The sequence below is a fragment of the Typopeltis vanoorti genome, chromosome 5 (genome assembly GCF_054136105.1).
Source record: "Typopeltis vanoorti isolate ZY-2024b chromosome 5, IOZ_Tvanoo_1.0, whole genome shotgun sequence".
Classification (NCBI taxonomy): domain Eukaryota; kingdom Metazoa; phylum Arthropoda; class Arachnida; order Uropygi; family Thelyphonidae; genus Typopeltis; species Typopeltis vanoorti.
The window spans coordinates 55,965,874-55,988,846 of record NC_143553.1 but is presented as its reverse complement, the minus strand read 5'-3'; the positions used below and the strand labels follow the sequence as shown (position 1 = coordinate 55,988,846).

General features: G+C 36.6%; 1 protein-coding gene across 4 annotated transcripts in view; it reads right to left on the bottom strand.

Annotated features, from left to right (window-relative positions):
* The window catches only part of LOC150106429 (eukaryotic translation initiation factor 2-alpha kinase 3-like), a 326,794-nt gene that overhangs the window by 34,142 nt on the left and 269,679 nt on the right, over positions 1–22,973 (bottom strand). For all 4 annotated transcript variants that reach the window (XM_090393133.1, XM_090393132.1, XM_090393130.1 and 1 more), the window contains one exon: positions 14,209–14,310. In XM_090393133.1, coding sequence (XP_090249259.1) covers positions 14,209–14,310 — 102 coding nt within the window. The remainder of the gene's footprint in view (positions 1–14,208; positions 14,311–22,973) is intronic.

Here is a 22,973-nt window from a genome sequence, read left to right as displayed (position 1 = left end):
GACTCCAACATTATCAGATCTTATATTTCTATAAGATCTAAGGCATTTTGTACAGTATCAATCCACCTATATCTTGGTCTTCCTCTGGGTCGTTTTCCTGCCAACCTGGCAGAGAACACTTGTTTTGCTAATCTTTCTTCGTCCATTTTGTTTAAGTGACCATACCACTTGAGATTAGCTCTGCTAACGCATTCCTGGATGTTCACAATTCAAGTTCTTTCCATATATCCTCATTCTTAATATGATATTGCCTTTGATGCCATCTGTTCATACCTATAATCTTTCTCAGGACTCTCATATTTGCGGTCTCTAGTCTTTTGGTCAAGTGTTTTACTTCTGACCCAGCTCTCAGATCGATAAGTTAAAATCAGTTTGAAGACTGTTTTGTATACAGCTAATTTAATGTTCCAACTAATTTCTCTCTTATTCCATATGAATTTATTCAGTTGACTTCCTATCATACCAGCTTTGTTGATTCTGTTGTCTATTTCCATATTTAATATACCATCTTCACTAAAAATCTGCCTAAGTAGCTAAAATGTTTTACTTTTTCCACAGATTCTCCGTTCACATTGACATTTTCAATGATTCTGCCTATTTTCATTGTCTTTGTCTTTTTATTGCTGACCTTCATACCATATCTATTACAACAGTTATTCAATTTAGTCAGGGAATCTTGCAGACTTGTAGCGGATTTATTTAGCAATATAACATCGTCTGCATAAAGCAAAGAGCTGACATTAACATCTCCATTTTGATATCATGTTTAATACCACTTTCCTTCATAATGTGATCCATATAGATAATGAATAACAGAGAGGATAATGTACATCATTGTCTCACACCAGATTTAACATTAAAACATCTTCCTGTACTTCCTTCAATTCTAACTGCTGACTTACAAATCAAATAAAGACTAAGTATTGCTTGATATAATGCCCCATTGACACCATATAACTGCAGCATATTGAATAGCTTCTCTCTTGGCACCTTGTCATATGCCTTTTCCAAATTGACAAAACTATTTGTCGTAAAGTGAAGATCTGATCCTGACAGCCTCTATTTGGCCTGAATCCAGCTTGTTGTTCACCAAGCTTTTCTTCCACAATTCTTCTCAACCATTTCTCAACCATAAATCTTGCCTGGAACACTCAGTAGGGAAATACCTCTGTAATTCTCACATTCAGTTTTATTTCCCTTTTTATATATGGGTATTATGAGAGCTCTACTCCAATCATTTACAATTAAATTATAAAATAATTTAATTTTAAATCTAATCTTCCATTTGAGTTCTTTCTCAAATACTCATACATTTATTTATTTTTATATTTGTCCCATATATGAGATATGAGAGACCAAAGGACCTATAAGCATATCAGTGCTGTGTGTGGGATGTAGATCAGGACAAAGAGAGAAGTTTACTGATATTTTTTTTTGAAGAGTTGCAGGTTGTTGTTGTTTGGGAATGCTTCATGAGAAAGGCTGTTCCAGAAAACAGGGTGGATGGAATAAAAGAGAAAGAATAGAAGTATGTTCAATATGTTTGTAGTTCTATAGTACAAGGATGCTAGGCAACTGCTGCTCTAGTATTAAGGTGCAACAGAAAGTGGAGGAATGATGATGACCATGCAAGTATCAGTAGAAGAGACACAGTACTGAAATACTGTGTCTGTGAGATAGAGTTTGAAGTGAATCAGTAACAGAGGGATCATCTATGAGCCTAACTGCTCACCTCTGGATAGTATCAAGGATTTTAAGGGAAGTTTTAGGTGCACCACCTCATACATGTGAGCAGTATTCTAAATATGGGTGGATTTTTATATAGTTAAAAGAACTGATTGGGTGTAAAGTAGGCTCTTGAACAAAAGAGAATACCAAGCATCTTGGCTGCTGAAGAGGTTATTTATGTGATGTGTTTATGTCAGGAAAGATTGGAGGTAACATTAGCCCAAGCAAAGAGATCTAATCTTGTCTGGTGATTTGTATATTATAAGGGTAAGGATAGGTGAGCTGGGATCTTTTCTGTGCAAGAAAAGGCAAGACTGCTTTGGTGGCACTGAACATGACAAGGTTGTCTTCACTCCATTAAAGGATAGCCATCATCATCATCATCTCATCTTCCTTATACCCTCTTTTACCTTGCGGTGTCGAGGGTCCATTGTTCATTGGACCTCACTCTGTTTACAGGATAAGGTGGTCAGTCTTATGCCCTGGTGTATCCTATGGCCTGTAGTGTTGAGTTCTCAAGGCCAGTTTGCCTGCTTTGTGGGATGAAAAACCCCAGAATCAACTGGGGGGAAAACCCTGCTGTCCACGCCCAAGACTGGCTAACTATGACTGAGGAAGATCCTTCAGCTCCTCACGTCAGCGAAGGGAATCGAACCTAGGACACTCCTTCCCCAGGCATATGGTTGCGAAGCGCATAGCCACTAGGCTAACTGTGCGGACTTAAAGGATAGTACATAAATTAATGTTCAAGGCACTAGTTATAGATGATCTTGTAGCCTGAGATGTCAGAGTATTGCATGGTTTGTCAGATGAGTAGGATGAGTGGAGAGTACTATCATGTGCAACACCGTGAATAGGATTAGTGGTTATTGTGAGCAGATCATTTATGTACATGAGAAATAGAGCAGGTGATAGGACAGAGCCTTCAGCTATTCCAGCATTGGTGGTGAATCCTGAAGAGAGGGAGCCATTTACCATGACTTGCAGAGAATGACCAGAGAGAAAGCTGACTACCCAATACAGAGTGGTAGTGAGACTGAAGGATGGCAATCTGATGTATTTTTGCCAAAAAATTATAGGAGGCATATGGTGTTTGGATTCTAATATGGTAGGAGGCAATTTCCCTTGGTCATCTATACAAGAGTTTGAGGAAAAGAGTGATACCAGGAGGTCAGCTTATCTTTGGGTGAAATAACAGCAGTGCCATAAGGATGAGAGAGAGAGAGAGAAGCAGAAGTTGTGTCCAGCAGCCTTAGCAAGGGACCAGAAGATACAGATTCCATCAGGACAGGAGGTAAGTTTTCTGCTGTTGGCCTTGATAAAATCTGATTTGGATCTTCTGATGACTGATTCACACATGTTGCATGCTTTTGGCATAGGCAGAGTATAAAGCTAGAGTTCTTGATGCAAGTCACATGCAGGAAGCTGAATTTTTTTGATTCGACTGCTTTGATACATTTTTGGTTGAACCAGGGCTATGGGTTGAATGGGGGGATGAAGGCCTTCATACCAGTGAGAATAATTTCTGCAACTTGTTTGTAGCTGTTAGGGTTAGTTGAGTGGAAGTTGAAATTGGGATGACCACTAGAGTTTCTGCTCCTCCTTTCCATGGTATGACTATTTCAACTTCCACTCAACTAACCCTAACCAGTTACAAACAAGTTGCAGAAATTATTCTCACTGGTATGAAGACCTTCATCCCCCCATTCAACCCATAGCCCTGGTTGAATGGGGGGGGGATGAAGAGCATGTGAGGTTGGGAGTGGTTGGAGGAGGGGCATTCTGTGAGAGAGAGGTAAAAGATTGTGGTCTGAGTTGCCGAGAGGAGAGGTGATCTATATAGTGTATCTGGAAGGAGAACTGGTCAAAAAGAGATCAAGAGTATCTGGAGAATGAAGAGGGGTTATCAGGAATTTGAGTGGGTAGATGTACGATTTGTGTTAGGTTATACTTATAGCAAAGATTTCTGCTTCTCATCCATTTGGTCAGTGGTGTTGGAGCAGGGGAGCCAGTTGGAATTGTGGATGTTCAGGTTGCCCAGGAAGATGACTTCACTATTTGGATAGCTGGATTGCAGGTGATCAAGTTTCACAGAAAGTTTGTAGTTCTATAGTACAATGAAATGATTTAGTCATCTTAGAAATGTGACTTCTAAGCTTGAACTTGCAGTCCACAAAAAAATCCTATGGTTTCAAGATTCAATGAGTACTTTTTAATTCTCATTAATACAATACTCTGTCTGTAAAGTTCTCAATATAAAATGCATAACTTGACACTTAGGATCATCGAACTGACATTCATTATCATTTGCCCATACAAGCAATCTGTTCAAATCAGTCTAGAAGAATTCTGTATCAGCTACATTTCTTATCAGTCTTCCTAAGTCTGCTTCATTAGCAAATAACTAAATATCATGCTCTGAAGATCTTCCCAATATCATTAACACACATGTTAAACAACATTTACCCAAGTACAAAATCCTGTGCTACATCATTGGTTATCACTTTCATCAGACTTACATCACTTTGTGATATCTGTCTGGCAGCCAATCGCCAATCAATATTATAAGTTTATTTTGCAAAACTCATCCCTTTGAGTTTGTACAACAACTTCCAGCGTAGAATCCTGTCAAGTATCTTTGCAAAATCGAGAAATTATAGAACTATATAGCTGAGTGTTAAAGCAAGGTCTACCTTTCACAAAACCATGCTTCTTCTATTGAGGATCCCAGTGTTATTTATTCACCTTTGAATGCGATTCTTAACCAGCCCTTCCAATATCTTGACCACCACACCAGATTCTAATTGGTTTAGGATTCACCTGTCTTAGCTCAACCAGTGCACAAGGAATTATCTTGCTCTTCTTCCACTCATCAACAATTCTGCATGTGCTGGATCAGGGGCACTGCAGACTCTTTTTATCCCTTACATTTCAACAGCTGCATCTGAGTCAATCTCTTGTAACAGGTTTAATATTTCTATTCTTTCCTCGAATTCCTGCTCTGACATCCAGAGAGCTAGCAGATTTGTCTAGAATATATACCTTACTATTAATAACTCAAGCTATTTCTTGTGCATCTCAGATTTTTCTGTCATCTGCATTCATGTAGGTTTTTCTTCCTTTTACTTGCCACAGTGATAAAATTCTTTGGCCTGTTCAGCTAATTTTTCATAATCTAATTTTGCCTTCTTCAGCCATCCATTTAACTCCCAAACAATTAATTCTCCTAACTTTAGGAATTCAGTCAGATATAGCTTTGTTTAACAACCCTCTGGCTAATTTCCATGCACTTTTGATTCCTCTACACTACCTCCACCATTTATTTAAACAATCTGTCTTATAGTGCCATATATGACCCTTCTTAGTCACACACTGTTATCTCCCAAGTCATAACTGAATGATCATTCACATGGCCAAGTCACTTACAGAGAGAGATTCTGAAATGCTATTACTAGATCCAATGTTCTTATACCACAAGTCCATTACAGCATGTGCTACTTAAGGTATTTATACCTGAATAATTCTATAAATTCATTTTCCCTCATCTTCATTTCTTTCTTCTCCCTCCAGCCTAAATCCCTATAGTCAAAATCACCCATAATGATAGTCCTTCTTATATCAATTAGATTTATCTATGCTGTTCATAGTCCTCTTCAGATGATTCTGGTCTGTATCAGTACAGTATCCAACTGTGTATTTCGTCATGTTAACCTTGATCTCACACCAAACAGCCTCAAACCTATTTCCTATATTACCAATACCAGCACCACCCCACTAAGATTTTTACTCTGGTTGGATTTAATTCCTTTACAATCATTAGTGTTATTTCTTCACCCTCCTTATCTTGCCTGTCGTTCCCGAATAAATTAAACCAACCACGTTTAGTTCCTCTAACAGTATCCTCCTCTGCCATTTTGGTTTCACTACATCTACTAATGCTAAAAACTTCTTGTATTTATTCCTAATGTTTCTTAGCATGACAGCCAACTACCATGTGATGAGTTGAATCTTGAACCAAAAAATCTCACCCCCCTCTATATATCCACAATTTATACTTTTCTTTCTTATCAAAATTAATCCTGCCTTTCTTGGGGTGCTCCCTAACAAGCTATCATTTCCTTTCTCACTCTATCATTACATTCCCAATTTCTACTATTTAATTTAATGCATGCACCCGTGCTTTCAAGCAACTACACAAATGTATCTCATTTCCCTGATAATTCAGATTCACCAAACAACAATTTTTTTATGCAGCTGACGACAAAACCATTCAAGTGCAATCGAGCTTGCCCTAGTTCAAATTCTTTCAACCATCAAGATCACCTCCATGCATCTATATAATGCACCATTTCTCCTATGCAATCTACTTAATAACTCATTTGCAATCACAGCTCTCTCTCTCTCCTTCTGCCATTGTATGGCAACTCACAATCTTGACTCTTTTGCTCTTCTTTTTTTTGCCCTGCTCAACAACTCTCATATTCTCTGTCATACTTTTCGCCTTCTAACACAATTATATCATCCACTTGTTCTACTAGCTTGTATGTTGCTTCAGTCATGTTGCAAATCTTTGGACCTGGGAATCGCTCATCAAATATGCCTTTGAGCATGGAATCATCATACATCATGTTCTTTTTTGTCTGATTTCTTATCTTTCTTTTACTTCGCATGCTTCATTTCTAGATATTCGCCAAGAGCTTTCCCGATCTCTCCAACTTACATGTAGCAGTGCAATGCACTTGTTCAAGTGTTAACATTTCCAACATCAACTAGACTCTTCTTTTATTTTTTCAATCTCCTAGCTCTCTCATCTTTTTTGCACCACTGTTGCCATATTGCATTTTAACACCTCCCATTCTTGCTTGCATCCATTAAATGCTAAAAACAACAACAACAACAACTTATCTTTAGACTATCAAAAATGAATAACTTGTTTCAAAGTTCTCCAACAGTACCCATTTCTTCCAATAATTCATTATTTATCCAATACTGTCAGGTCTTTCTCAAAGTGTGGTCTGTGACTCCCTAGTGGACCATGTAGTTTCCTTGGTGGGCCACAAGAGAATTTTATTAATAAATAAAATATTTTTAAATCCTAATTTGTAAATTTATAGAGATGAAGTTTAGAATACAATATATTAAACATCCTATAAGAAAAGTTATTTTACATAATTTGTTTAATTTTGATATAATAATAGGCATAACTTTTTTTATGTTATGCATAATATAATATCTGCCACTTTGTCACCATCATACACTGAGAAATGCACAGCATAGTCACCAGCAGTGTGAAGTGTAGTCTGAAATGGTCATATCTGATTTTTGAGAGGAATAAGTTTCCACACAGACTGTAATAATCTGATAAAAGAATTAGTTTATCTTTATTTATCAATATAGTAACTAGCATACAAGGCTAGTCGACTAAAAAATATATTTTGTACAGATAATATGGAATGTTGAATTAAAACTGGCATTCTGAAGTGCAAATCATGAAGTGTGTGAAAACATTATTACAAAAAATGTGAAAAATAGTGAGGAAACAATGAAGTCAAGATAAAAAATGTGCTTAATGCAAATGACTATCATATTTGAAAAAACAAGGACTACGAAGAAATTCTAGAAATAGGCATTGTGATGAACAATGATTAGGAATATAGTAAAACAACCCCCCCCCCCCAAAAAAAAATGCATGCATGCATGCATGCACACACACACACACACACACACAAACACAACATTCATTTTTTAAAACTGGAATTTTACTGGACAGGAAATAAAGCAAGCCCAATCCCCTGCATTATGTTTTGTGTTATGAAACTCATTCAAATGAATGCAATGAAATTCTCCAAATTTTTGAGGCCAAATGCAATCAGTACATTGGAAATCTCCAGTTTTTTCAGAAAAAATGCAGAGTGACCTACAATGTTAATTTAATCAACAGTGGTGGAGAAAATGCCAATGCTACAGAATCACAAATATTACCCTGGATGGGGGGGGGGGGGGAGCAAAGAATGGAGCTTTTATAATGATAAATTAAACATTTAATATGTATGACTGTGTGGAATATCAGATATTATTGCATTATGTCAGAATATGTACTTCTTGCTTAAACTTGATGAGACCACTGATTTAGTTGACAAAGCTACTTTCCTTGTATATTGTCAAATATGAATATTTAGGGAAAGTACACGATGAATTTTGTTTTGCTGAACCATGCCTGCTTTTATTTATTCGTGTGGGGTTCTCCACATTCCTCAACTGCCCCTTAGGACTGGTTGAGCCCTCCTAATGAGGGATTAAGTATGCATTTTATGACTGTAGATCCATGTGTGTTCATAGGCTGGTTTGCCTGTTTTGAGGGATGAAAAACCAGCACTTCTGGGTGAAAAAAAACCTCTACTTCTGTATGAGACTGGCTAACTCACCTTTAGTCGAAAGAGACCAGATAAAGGTTCCTCGCATCACGGACGGGAATTGAACCCAGATCTTTCCAACCAAAGGGCTTTGTTTATGCCAACTGAGCTATGGAGGCTCCACCTTGCCTGTTAAGACCACAGGAGTAGCTTTAAATTTTTCAGGAAATGACAACATATACTAAAATATTAATTAAAAAATTTTAATCAACATTTTGGCAATGTTACACAGCCATCTTCTGGGAACATAAAACTATGATATGTACATGCAGGCACTAACAATGAGCAAATGAGGCTGAAGAAGGCAACTGGTGTTGGTCATAGTCCTAAAGGTGCCCCCTAGTGGGCTAAATTGGGTTGGCTTTAATCACTTGACCTTCTTAAAATGCTGCCAGGATAATAAGTTGATCCCGAACTGCGTAAAACTGAAACACCATTTGACGTCACAGAAGGTTTTTCTGCATTTATAGCCACACTAGCTTTGCCCTACTAAGCAAACAGATTGCTGCCACCTGCATTCTCTTGGCCGACACCAATGAAGCCTATTCGTGCATTAGAGGAAAAGCTTGCCGCTATGCTGAACAACGACCTTTGGACGATCTTCTCAGGTGTCTCTCACACTTCAGCAGAGAAAGAATTTATTAAAAAGTCTGAAAGTCTAAAAAAAGAACTCTGCCTCTGAACCTCAAATACCACTCCACAAGATAATTAACCTTTCTTCCATTACCCTGAAGTCTGAGGCACTCAGTGCACTCGCACGTGGTCACAACTTCGCCATAGCACTGAAAAAAATACCGTCTGAAGAAATAATGATATAGGTAGAACAGGGTATCCGCAACCTTCCCATCCATATTGCTAACAATATCAGACTGAATGTAGCTGGAGTTCTTACCAAAGCTAAACTACCAAAAACCAACCTATTTAAAGAAGAACTAAAAGCTCTACAAGATATGAAGAACAATAGCAAAATAGTAATCACAAAGTGGATAAGGGAAATGCCACTGTGTAGTTCATTTGGTTCTCAACCAAATGAACTATACAGGTAAGCTTTCAACTTTACTGTTAGAACATTCTACTTATCTCCCCATTGCATATGATCCCACCAGCTCCCAAATCAGAACACTCGAAAGGCTCCTTAAGAAGGTGACTTCTTGGCCTGAGAAAGTGACTAGCAGACTAAAACCTTTCAACTCTAGACCCCCCCCCTCCCCCAAATATATGATGGACTACCAAAAATCCATAAGCAGAATGTGCCATTACGTCCCACTGGTTCCCCCACATACAAATTAGCCAAAGTGCTCACACATTATACTGGCAACACACCATCACACATTAAAAACTCAGCCCACTTTAAAGCCAGTATAGAGAACCTACCTCTCACTCCAACACACTGACTTAATGGTCAATTTCGATGTCTCCTCATTCACAAATGTCCCACTCAAAGATACCTTAGATCTCATTTAAGCCAATTTCTTCCCAATATTGCAGTCCTATTTCAGTTCACCATGAACTCAGGCTATTTCGTTTGGCAAAGAAAATTCTACAAACAGATAGAGGGTAGAGCCATGGGTTCTCCATTCTCTCCATCCTTGGTAAACTTCTTCATGGAGACTTGAAGAAAAAGCCTTAAACTCAGCCCCACAAAACCCCACTGTCTGGCTACGCTATGTAGATGTGTTCGCTATTTGGCCACATGGCTTAGACACACTCCACAACTTCCTAACATACTTAAACAATCAACACCCCAGAATCCAGTTCACCATGGAAAAAGAAAACAACAGTCTCTCTTTTATAGACACTCTGATTACATGCCAGCCTGATGGATCCCTGGCTTTCTCTATTTACAGAAAACCGACCCATACAGATAGATACATTCACCAGCAAACTCTCCTCCCCACAACAATATGATTTATAAAAACCCTATATAAAAGGGCTAAATTAATCTGTTCAGACAACAATGCCCTAACTACTGAACTTAACCATATCCTTAACACCTTAGCCAATAGCTAAAACCCCCCAAAAAATCCAGAAAATATTAAAACCAGTTAACCACAACCCCATCCCCCCTTCTTAACAGAGATTACACTAAATCTATCACAATTCCAGGGTACATCTGAAAAGCTCACAAAAATCCTAAAAAATATGACCTGACTATCTGTTACAAACCACATAAGAAATTGCCATCTCTTATCTGCTCCACCAAAGACCAGCCACTTCCTCTAGACCTACCTGGAGAATACCAGGTCCCTTGCAGTTGTAAACTGTCCTACAATGGCCAAACATGAAGGACAGCTAATATCAGGATATCCGAACACAAAGACTACATCCAGTTTCACCAATACAGCCACTCAGGACTTCCGGACCATGCACCAGATACCCACCACAGAATACACTGGAAGAAAGCCACTTTACAACACTGTAGCAAATATAAATTTGAAAGATTGTTCCTGGAATCAGCCTCAGCTGTAAAAAAACTTCCCAAATCTCAACAAATTTGGGTGCATGAGACTGCCCCAAATTTGGGAAGCTTGCATCCTTAGAACATCAGCCCAACAGCCAAGACAACCCAGTTTAGCCCACTAAGGGGGGCAGCACCTTTAGGACTCTAGGCCCAACACCAGTTGCCTTGTTCGGCCTCATTTGCTCACTGTTAGTGCCTATGTGTACATATCATAGTGTTATGATATGTGCATGCATTAACATTGCCAAAATATTGAAAGATATTGATTAAATTTTTTTAATTAATATTTTAGTATACGTTTTCATTTCTTGAAAAATTTAAATTCATCTATAACCAACGTATAAGTTTATTTAAAAGAACCACAGGTTCTTGTAGATAAACTTATACGTAGATTAAGATTTGAACATATTGTAATTTTCCTGAGACTTAAATTTTCACTGAAAAATATTAAGGCTGTGTATGTTATGCCAACTACTCTGCAATTTTGCACTTAGGGTAGCATATCAAATCTCACTGCTGGTGGTAAAATATGACCTATTAGTAAAGGGTGGGAGTACGGGAGCCAGCAGATCATGAGTTATATGCTTTGCTCAAGTGGACTATGGCCAAAACACGTTCAAGAAACTTCTAAGGCACTACTAACCACTTCAATTCACCTAGATTTTGGCTTTCTCTAGATCTCCTTCATGAACACTGGCATGTAACACTTGTTTTGCTAACTTTTCCTCTGTTGTTCTGTTTATGCAATCATACCACCATAACTCTGAGAATATGATAACACAGTCTTGAATGCTAACAATATCAAGTTGCTTTCTAATATGTTTCAGTCACTGATGCCATCTAATTTGCCTCAAAAATCTCATAGCTCTGGTCTTTGATTGAATGTTTTATTTCTAACCCAACTCTCAGATCCATCAGTTAAAACTGGTTTGAACAGTTTCTTGTTACTGCTCGTTTCATGTTTTGGCCAATTTCTTTCTTATTCCATTTAAATTTATTCAGCTGGTTCCCTGCCATGCCATTTTTGCTTATTCTACTATCCATTCTCAAATTTAATTTGATATCTTCACTAAAAATTGTGAAGATGCCAAAATAGCTGAAATATTTTACTTGTTTAAAGGTCCTCCAATGAGAATGCAGTTAATGTTTTCCATGTTCCAGCCTATTATTGTTGAATTAAAGAATCCTTAAGGTACTCGATTTATTAGGCGTATAGCATCATCAGCATAGAGTAAAACATATAATATCATTGATTCTGTTATCAAGTTTAACTCCTTTTCTTTATACAGTGACTCATATACATAATGAATAACAGTGAAGATAACATAACATAGGGAGATATCTTAAAGTAAAATCAGGTGTCTTACACCTGATTTTACTTTAAGATATCTCCCTATACATTCTTCAGTTTTATCAGATGACTGACCCTTTCCTCTTGGCACCTTATCACATCTTTTCTAGATCTACAAATCTTAAACATCGATCCTTTTTATATTTCCATAATTTCTTGACTATTGCTGTGTATAATGTCACATTTACATTACTCTGTAGACATGTACATCTTTTCTTTTGGCACCTTATCACATCTTTTCAAGATCTACAAATCTTAAACACCAATACTTTCTATATTTCCATGATTCCTTGAATATTTTTCTGAAATTAATGACACTTAAAAATACAGCTGAACTTCATGTAGTATTCATGTATATGGGGATCTACAATAAAACACATGAAACACAGAGACAAAACAATAAATAATAATAAATAATAAATAATAAATAATAAAGAGATAAATAATAACACAAAATGTTGATATTTTATGGAAAATTATTACAGTGAGCTCTTACTATAGCAAACAGTATTATAACAAACTTACTTTGTATAATATATTACTGAAAAGTCATGACCAAATCCCAAAGGTTTAATCTGAACGAAATTAACATGGTACTCTATTCTTATGGTTCCCTGATGTTTGCTATAATGAGAACGAACTGTAATCCAAAAGAGTCATGCATGGAGAGAGATGAACAAAAAAATCTCATAGTTGCTTACAGAGTTTGTGAAATATATCTATGAGGGTGGTCTGAAAAGATCTCGGCCTCGACCACAGTTGGCAACACTATCAGCAAGATTTTTTTGTTTTTTCTAAGTTGGTACATCTGTCATAAGCATCCATGTGAAATTGCAAATCATTCTATCAAGTATTATGGTTTTATACAGCTATCTGAAGCAGAAGTGTTGTCTGTATCCCTCGAAATGGATAAAATTGAGTATTGTGTGGTTATAAAATTCTTTGTAAAAGAAGATTTAATGCCAAAAGAAATTCATTCAAAGTTCATAAAAGTTTATGGGCACTCTTCTCCTTCATTCTTTGACAATTAAGAAATGAGCTGCCAAGTTTAAACATGGCCATACCAGCCTTGAAGATGATCCACGTGAAGAACGCCCAAAAAATGTAACAACACCAGAAATCATTGATCAAATGCAAGATATGGTATTGGATGACCAGCGAGTCAAAGTGCGTGAAATTGCTGAGACTATAAGCATTTCAAAAGAATGTGTAGGATATATTTTGCATGAAGAATTGCAAATGGAAAAGCTTTGTGCAAGATGAGTGCCGTGCTTGCTCACAGTAGATCAAAAATGCACTCTCATGAAAATCTCTGAACAGTGCTTGGAGCATTTTAACAAGAATAAAAGTGATTTTGTGCATCAATTTATTACTATGGATGAGACCTGGATTCACCATTACACACCAGAATCCAAACAGAAGTCAAAACAGTGGAGAGAAACCGATAGTTCAGCATCAAAGACAAAGTCGGTTCCATCAGCAGGAAAGGTCATGGCATCAGTGTTTTGGGATGCTAAAGGCATTTTGTTTATTAATTATCTCGAAAAGGGTAAAACAATAACCGGGAAATATTATTCCGATCTTTTAACCAGACTAGACAAAAAACTTTGTGTGAAAAGACCCGGTATGCAGAAGAGAAAAAATCATCTTTCATCAGGACAATGCACCTGCCCACAAAGGTGTTTTGGCAATGGGAAAATTAAGGGATATGCACTATGAATTGTTGGAACATCCCCCCCCCCATTCTCCAGAATGGGGGGGAGGTGTTAGCTCCCTCTGACTTCTATCTCTTCCCAAAACTAAAAATCTTCCTCGCTGGTCGGAGTTTTTCTTCGAATCAAGAGGTGATTGCAGGTGTAGAGGGGTATTTTGCAGATCTTACTGAGAACCACTACATGGACAGGATAATGGCACTGGAGCATCGCTGCAATAAATGTATTAGTCTTAAAGGAGATTATGTTGAAAAATAAAAATAATTTTTAAATTATAAATTCGTTTTTTCATTGTTATGCTGAGAACTTTACAGACCACCCTCCTATAGTCTGCTTTATGTACAGGTAGTTTATGAAAACTACCAATACACAAAGTGTATGTAAGTGTAATGAACTCTGGGATCATTCACATAATATACCATCTACATAAAAATAATAATGTATAAATGTTATCTTTTCTGGTGTTTTCATATACATATTGAGACCATCTTTACATGTTCAGGAAAATGTAAAATACACATGAAAATAAAACTGGGGATTTACCTTTGTACGTTCCATCTGAGTAGGAAAAGGTGTTAGAAGCTCAAAAAATATTAACCCTAAAGAAAAGATATCTACCTTGTGACAATATGCTTTACCTGCAATCTAAAGTGAAACAATAATTAAGTTAAAACAGTAATTGAACAACATTTTTTCTAAAACAAGCTTAAATTGTTAAATATATTTGTGAAATATCAGGTAAAACTAAGAAAGCCGTACTTAGTTTTTTAAAGATAATGCACTGTGAAGTTATAACATTGAAACATTTTAAATTCAAAATGCACTATGTACATGTGAGGGAAAAAAAAAAACACACACAAAAGTCATATATTTGCTTTTATTTAAGCTGCACTTAAGAGCACTGTTCCAGTATATTACTAATAAGAATTTTAGAACCAAAATGGATGTGCTTTTAGTTCAGGAAGTTCTATTTCTTTAATTCACCCAACCACAATGAAAACTGTATTAAAAAAAAAAAAAAACACCTCAGAATTTAGGAAGCAAACCTACAATAAATAAATGCTGAAAGAGTCACATCACCACTACTACTTCTACTAGTTCCTAATTTCTGAACAAAAGAGAAAGCACATAAACCATGATACTTCTATCTCAGCATCTGATTTCTCAGAAAATTTTTGATAAGATCATCAAAAATTTTCTGAGAAATCAGATGTGGCTTAAAAGATAATAAGTGATTATTAATTCATCAGAGAACATAATCTTCCATAACGTCTTTCAAAAGAGACATGGCTTTCGTGTAGGTCTTGGGCTCTTTTTTGAGTAATTCTGTGTTCTGTGCTGATGTATGTAGTAGTAGCGTAGAAGAACCCATTGCACTCTCATCTAGTGTTTGTATATTTTTCCTTTCCATGAAAAATAACCTGAATATAAGGTGAATTTAAATAATTCACCCACCAAAAAAAAAAAAAAAAAAGATACTGTGGGAACTGTAGCCATTAGATTAAGAAAGTGCATTGTATATGATTGAGTACTGATGCAAGAGGGGGGGGGGGTCTCACTGGAACAAAAGTTATAAGCACTATGGGTTAGTGTTTTTATGAAACAATATTGTTGAGAGGTCAGAGTGATGGGAAAGTTTGTGAATGTATCTGCCTGTGTGAGTGGGGGTTTCCTATATACTGAAAAGAACAGGTTACAATTAGGTAGGCAGGTGACCAAGTTGTCTAAGAAAGGCCACACTATTATTTGTTTCCTTTTCTATTATAAATTGGTTTCTAGAGTGAAAGCTATTGAGGTGACACAAAAAAGTATCTGATGTGTTTCAGCCATGAGACCAAATAGAAAAGAGACATAAAATACATATCTGAACCAGACAGAAGGTTTGAGAGAGGCTGTCAAGAGCTTGTTTATCAATATCCTCCATAAAAAAATTGGTGGGGGGGAGAGTGAGAGGGGAGACCAAATAGAGGTATCCTCTATCTGTTTATAATTCTGTTCTTCCAAGAGAAATAACTGAAATGGATAGCAATGTAAGAAGTCAATGATATCAAGGGGAAAAACTTTTTTAAAAGCGATAAGGTGTAATTTAAGGGAATGTTAGTTTAACAATCAGGTAACATTATAACAAAAAAAAAAAAAAAAAAACAGTTAACGCCTTTTTATTCCCGTATATACAGATATACAGGGAGTAGGTGAGGCCGTTTTTAGCCCTATCTAACTTTTTTGGAGACTGAGTGGGCAGTTCAATCTCCACTGGTACCTAATCAGAGATAGCTGGCACAAGGCTATCACTAATTAAGTGACATGCAGTGAAGAGAGACGGCTCTGCAGGTACCACCATCTCGTGGTCCATAGCCCTAACACTCATATTTAATGTCTGAAATAATGTGGGTTCTATGGTCAATTTTCTTGAGTTACGGGAAGAAAAAACCCACTTGCCCGTGCCAGAGATTGACTAACTCAGGAAACGGTCGAAAAAAGGCTTAGAAAAATTTCCTCTAGTCTCGACTCGAAACCAAGTCTTCTTCGTTCGGTCAAGCGCCACATCCACTGAGCTACACAGGCTTAATTGTTCCAATAAAACCTCTCTTGCAACAGAACCCAATTATATACACCACACTTTTTTAATTTCCCACAATATCAAAAAAATTTTCGTGTACTGGGGAATACACATTCCCCAATACACGAACTTCTCTTCAGGAAGATTTCAGTGATGCTATCACCATTCCCTATGTCTGAGGCACATCAGAAAAAAGATCCAGAATCTTAAAGAAATACAATCTTTGCACCACTTTCAAGTCCCACTTAAGACTAGCTAACTTTATTTGTTCCACTAAAGACAAATTCCCTCTCCTCTTAGTTCCAGGCACATATAGAGTTTGTTGTTCCAGCAAGTTGACCTAATATGGACAGACAGGAAGATCGGCTACCATCCGAATAGAAGAACATAAAACATACATCTACAATCATAACTATGGTCAATCTGACCTTGCAGACCATTCTTTGGATACAGCTCAGAGAATCAATTGGAAAAAAACCATCATGCTCCATCACAGTAAATTTAGAAGAGAAAGACTATTTTTAGAATCTGCTGCTGCTCTTAAAAATCAGCCTAATTTAAATAAATACAGTTGCATAAAACTTCCCAAAATATGGGAAACACTAATACTTCAAAATCCCAGTTTATATCCTAGGCATCCAACCGGTGTCCATAGAGGGTGCACCACCTAGTTAGCACGCTAGTCTTCCGTCCATGCAGTGGCGTAGCTAGAGGGGAAGGCGGTCTGCCCCGGGCAGCACTTTGAACCTTTTTTAACTTTTACAGTTAATTCTAAAATACAGTCTCGAGAACTGAGTTCTAAATATTGTAATACTGCTGTGAATTTTCCTCATAACTGCTGTAAGTGTTGCTAGTTGAGAGGAGATTTTCTAAATAAAATCGATTAAGAATTACCTACATTACTGTGAAATAGACTTCGCCAATGTCGTCGATGATTTTGCTAACAGCAAGCAAGAAAAATAACATTTTAGAATGTTGAAATTAAAGTTTTACTTCAAAAATAAACATAGTGTTTTAATTTATTTTCCTATATGTCGTTTTGAGTTTTTGTAGTGTTTTTGGTGTGTATTGAGAGGGGCAGCAAACTCATGGACCGCCCCAGGCAGCAGAAGCTCTAGCTACACCACTGCGTCCATGTATTTCAGTTAGTTTTGTGCTGCCTTTGTGTGTGTGTGTTACAAGTCTCATTTTGTACCCCCTGACAACATCTCTGTAATTGAGATGAAATACTGGAAGTATTAAATAGTGTTTTTAATCATTTCCTAGTGCTGTTTGATTCCATTAAACTTTTATCATGAATTCAAATATGTAAGGGAGAAAACACAGCTTAATAAGATCAAAGTTCTTTGTTAGCAGTACAGTGGTAAGTACTGTACAGTAACATTAAAACTGATCATGATGTCAACATTTTTTAGAGATAAATTTTGTATTAATGATTTGAAGTGAACAGAATTTTTAATAAATGAAGAAGAAATAAGTGTGGAGGTGGGGAGAGGAGGGAGGCTTTGTAAATTGTTGGGTAAGTTTTTAGGTAGGCTGTTCATGCTATCACCACAGGACAAAGGGTGGTATTGAGTTCATGAATTTTTGGGGATCCATATATCTGGGAGAGTTTAACTTAACAGAATTCTAGTAATTTCTCTGGGCCATATTTTAGGGAAGGCAATGTTTTAGCAACTTACCCGCATTCTACTCTACTGTTACCATTGAACTAGACAAGGGGAATGGATACACCATGATACTTTTGGATTATGCTAAGGCTTTTGACAGAATACAGCATGACCAAGGATCACTAGTTGGTCCATTATTATTGAATATGTAAATTAATAATATTGGGAAGAATTTGACAGGTGACATACAGCTATTTACTGATGATGCAAAGATAGGCAGGGTAATCAGGAACTCTGCTGATATGCAGTACTTGCAGAATGATTTGAATAGGCTGGAATCATGGGCATGAGAAAATGGATGTTACTTCGATGTTAGTAAATGTAAAGTCATGCACTTTGGCATGATTAGATATCCAATGTCGTATTATATTGATGGGATTATGCTAGAAGAAACTGATCAGGCAAGGGATCTTGGAGTGTTAATAGATAGAAGTTGAAGTTCAGGGCCCATGTAGCAAAGATTGCAAATACAACTCCAAGGATAACTGCAATTCTGAAATGAACTATAACGTAAAGATACCTCTTTACAAGGATTTGATAATTGTTAATTTTAAGGAAAGAACAACGCATATTATTATATTAACTAAAAAACTTTAATTAATACTTCCAATATTTCGATAATGTTACATTACCATCTTCAGGGAACATAAAAATTAATGAAATGTGCACGCAGGCACTAACACTGAGAAAAAATGGCTGAAGAAAACAACTGAAGTCAGTCCTAGAGTCCTAAAGGGTGCCACCTAGTGGGCCAAATTGGGTATTAATCTTGGCTGATGTTCTAAGAATGCAAGCCTCCCATATTTGGGGTAGTCTCATGCATCCAAATTTATTGAGGTTTGGGGAGTTTCCTAAGGCTGAGACTGATTCTAAGAATAATCTCTCATATTTAAACTTGCTGCGGTGTAGTAAAGAAGCTTTCTTCCAACGTATTTTATGGCAGGTGTCCAAGTCCTGAGTGGCTATAACGATGGAAACGGATATAATTCTTATGTTCAGATATCCTGATATTAGCAGTCCTGCCTGTTTGGCCATAGTAAGACAGTTTACAACTACAAGGGACCTGGTAAACTCCAGGTAAGTCTAGAAGAAGTGGCTGGTCCTTGGGAGAGCGGATAAGAGATGCTAATTTTTGATATGGTTTGTAACCAGTTGTCAAGTCATATTTTTTTAAGATTTTTGTTAACTTTTCAGAAGTACCACGAATATAAAGAATAGTGACAGATTTAGAGTATTCCTTGTTGTGGAGGGGAGGAAGGGGGTTGGGGTTAACTGGTTTTAATATTTTTTGGATTTCATGGGGGTTGTATCCATTTGCTACAAAGGTGTTAAGAATATGAATAAGTTCAGTAGTAAGGGCACTGTTATCTGAACTGATTAATTTTGCACTGTTATATAGGGTTTTTATAATCCCATATTGTTGGGAGGGGGAATGGTGAGAACACTGGTGAATGTATCTACCTGCATGTTTAGGTTTCTGTAAACTGAGAAAGCCAGGGATCCATTAGGCTGGGGTGTAATCAGAGTATCTAGGAAAGGGAGATTGTTATTGTTTTCTTTTTCTAAGGTAAACTGGATCCTGGGGTGTCGATTGTTTAGGTGTGAAAGCAAGTTTTCGCGTGTGTCTAGGCCATGCGGCCAAATAGCGAACACATCATCTACATAGCGTAGCCAAACAATAGGTTTAAGTGGGGCCGAGTTTAAGGCTTTTTCTTCGAAGGTCTCCATAAAGAAGTTGGCCAGAGGTGGGGAGAGTGGAGAACCCATGGCAGTCCCCTCTATTTGTTTGTAGAATTTTCCTTGCCAAACGAAATTGCCTGAGTTCATGGTGAACAGAAATAGGGCTGAGATATCGGGAGGAAATTTGCCTTGGATGAGGTCCAAAGTATCTTTGAGTGGAACATTGGTGAATAAGGAGGAGACATCAAAACTGACCATTATGTCAGTGTGTTGGAGTGAGAGGTTTTCTATACTGGCTTTAAAGTGGGCTGAATTTTTTATTGTGTGTGAAGTGTGTTTCCAGTATATTGTGTGAGCACTTTGGCTAAATGTTTAGCTAGTTTGTATGTGGGGGAATTGATGCCATCCACAATGGGAAGTAATGGCACATTCTGTTTATGAATTTTTGGAAGTCCATATATTCTGGGGGGGGGGGGGGTCTAGAGTTAAAAGGTTTTAGTTTATTAGTAATTTCCACAGGCCAAGAAGTAACCTTCTTAAGGAGCCTACGGGGTGTTCTGATTTGGGAGCTGGTAGGATCATATTCTACAGGGAGGTAAGTAGACCTATTTAATGGCAAGGAGGAAAGCTTACCTGTGTAGTCGGTTTTGTTTAGAACTACAGTGGCATTTCCCTTATCCGCTTTAGTAATAATTATTTTACTGTTATTTTTTAATTCCTGTAGAGTTTTGAATTCTTCTTTAGAAAGGTTGCATTTTGGAGGTTTAGCTTCAGTGAGAACACTGGCTGCATCTAATCTGATATTGTTGGCAATATGGTTGGGAAGGTTACGGATATTACATTCTAATTGAATCATTATTTCTTCAGAAGGGATTTTTTTCAGTGTTATAGCGAAGTTGTGGCCTAGGGAGAGTGCACTGATAGCTTCAGGCTTCAAGGTTAGGGATGAAATCTTTATTACTGTGTTGAGAGGCAGTTGAGGTTTGCTAGCTCAGTTCTTTTTCAAACTTTCAAATTTTTTGATGTGCAGACAACGTACTTTTTGGAATTCCTTATTTGCTGAATAATTAGAGATGTCAGAGAGGATCATCCAAAGATCATCATTCAGCGTAGCGGTAAGCTCTTCTTCTAGCATACGAATAACCTCGTTAGTGGTTGGCCAAGAGAAGGCAAGTAGTGGCAATATGCTCATATAATAAAGCGAAGCTAGTATGTCTATAAATGCGGAGAGCTTTAGGAGAAGTGAATCGGTGTTTCAATTTTACAAAATTAGAGATCACATTATTATCCCAGCAGCATTTGAGAAAGGCTAACTGATTCAGTTGTCTAGAGATCTTCAGTTTTAACTTGCCGTATTGACGAGCCTTGCGTGTAAAAGAATCTCCGTGGATTATACTTATTCTTGTAGATAAACTTATACGTTGGTGATACATAACTTTTAAGTTTAAGGAAAGAACAACGTATATTATTATATTAACTAAAAAACTTTAATTAATACTTTCAATATTTTGGTAATGTTACATTACCATCTTCAGGGAACATAAAAATTAATGAAATGTGCATGCAGGCACTAACACTGAGCAAAAAGCTTCTTTACTACACCGCAGGAAATTTAAATATGAGAGATTATTCTTAGAATCAGTCTCAGCCTTAAAAAACTCCCCAAACCTCAATAAATTTGGATGCATGAGAATATCCCAAATATGGGAGGCTTGCATTCTTAGAACATCAGCCCAAACAGCCACGATTAATACCCAATTTGGCCCACTAGGTGGCACCCTTTAGGACTGACTTCAGTTGTTTTCTTCAGCCATTTTTTCTCAGTGTTAGCGCCTGCGTGCACATTTCATTAATTTCTATGTTCCCTGAAGATGGTAATGTAACATTATCGAAATATTGGAAGTATTAATTAAAGTTTTTTAGTTAATATAATAATATACGTTGTTCTTTCCTTAAAATTATCAATTATGTATCACCAACGTATAAGCTTATCTACAAAAATAAGGACTTGATAAGAACTCACTTGGACTATCGTGTGCTGGTCTGGTCTGGTCTCCTGGTTTCCGTTGTGATTCTGATATAGTGGAAAGAGTGCAAAGGAGAGTGTTAAAAATGATATCAGGTAGAATACTAATTATGAAGACAGATTGGAAATTTGTAGACTGCAGACAATAACAAACAGGAGAAGGAGGAGTGATATGATTGAGACAAACTTCTGAAAGGGTCATATGGAATTTCAGTTGATGGAATTTTTTATTTTATGGTGGGTGGGGAAAGGACAACAGGGAATCCTTGGAAGATGAGAAAGAATGCCACTAAGAGTGAGATGTAGATTTTTCTCTGATAGAATGATTGGAATTGACTGCCATTGGATGCTGTGTGCAAGCAGCATGAATGAATTCATGAATAAGTATGACAATTGGTGCGTTTGATACGCGGCCTCCCTCGATGAGTCTGTGACTCCCTGGAGGTCTCTCTTAATAATAATAATAATATATATAAATATATAATACATATATATATATATATTTATGTATTATATACATAAATAAATATGACCACTGTTCTTCTCTAGAAACCAAACGAAATTTTTTCAAGGTCTTCAAGACCTTGTTCCAATGAGCTTAGTACTAATGTATTAATGTTAATTAATATTAAATTATTAATGTATAATGTGAAAATACACAGCATCAAAAAAAAGTGATATTTTCTCTTTTTCTGCTTGTTTTTATATCTTTTATTTTTATAAAAGATATAAATTCAATTTTATAAATTTTTCATATTTAGCAATTTTTATCAAATTTATCATCAGCACCATCAAATTTCAATGTACAAGATACTATGATAATATTACACGATTAAAGCTGACATTATTATTAACCTCCTATCAACAATTTCCTTCCAAATTAATCTGCTATTTTTCAGGTTTTAATATTGTCAGATCTTATGTTTTGGTATATTTTATGACACTTCTACTGCACCTGCCATCTAGGCCCTAGTCTTCCTAGTGTTTTTCCTGTCATCTTAGAATCAAACACCTGTTTTGCTAAGTGTTCTCCCATTCTATTTAACTGACTATAACACATTAGATAAGGTACACATTCTCAAATGCTAACAATGTCAAGTTCCTTCCAAATATCTTAATTATTAGTATGAAGCTGCCATTGATAACATCTGTTCACTCCCCTAATTTTTTTTTTTTTTTTTGAAATTCTGCTTTTGCTATGTCTAGTCATCGATCATTTGCCATATTTCTAACCCAAATCTCAGATTCATAATTTAAAACTGGTTTGAAATGTCTTGAATACTTCTAGCTAAGTGGTCATACTAATTTCTCTATTATTCGATATAATTTTATTCATTTGGCTCCCCACCATACTACTCAGTTTTGCTTATTC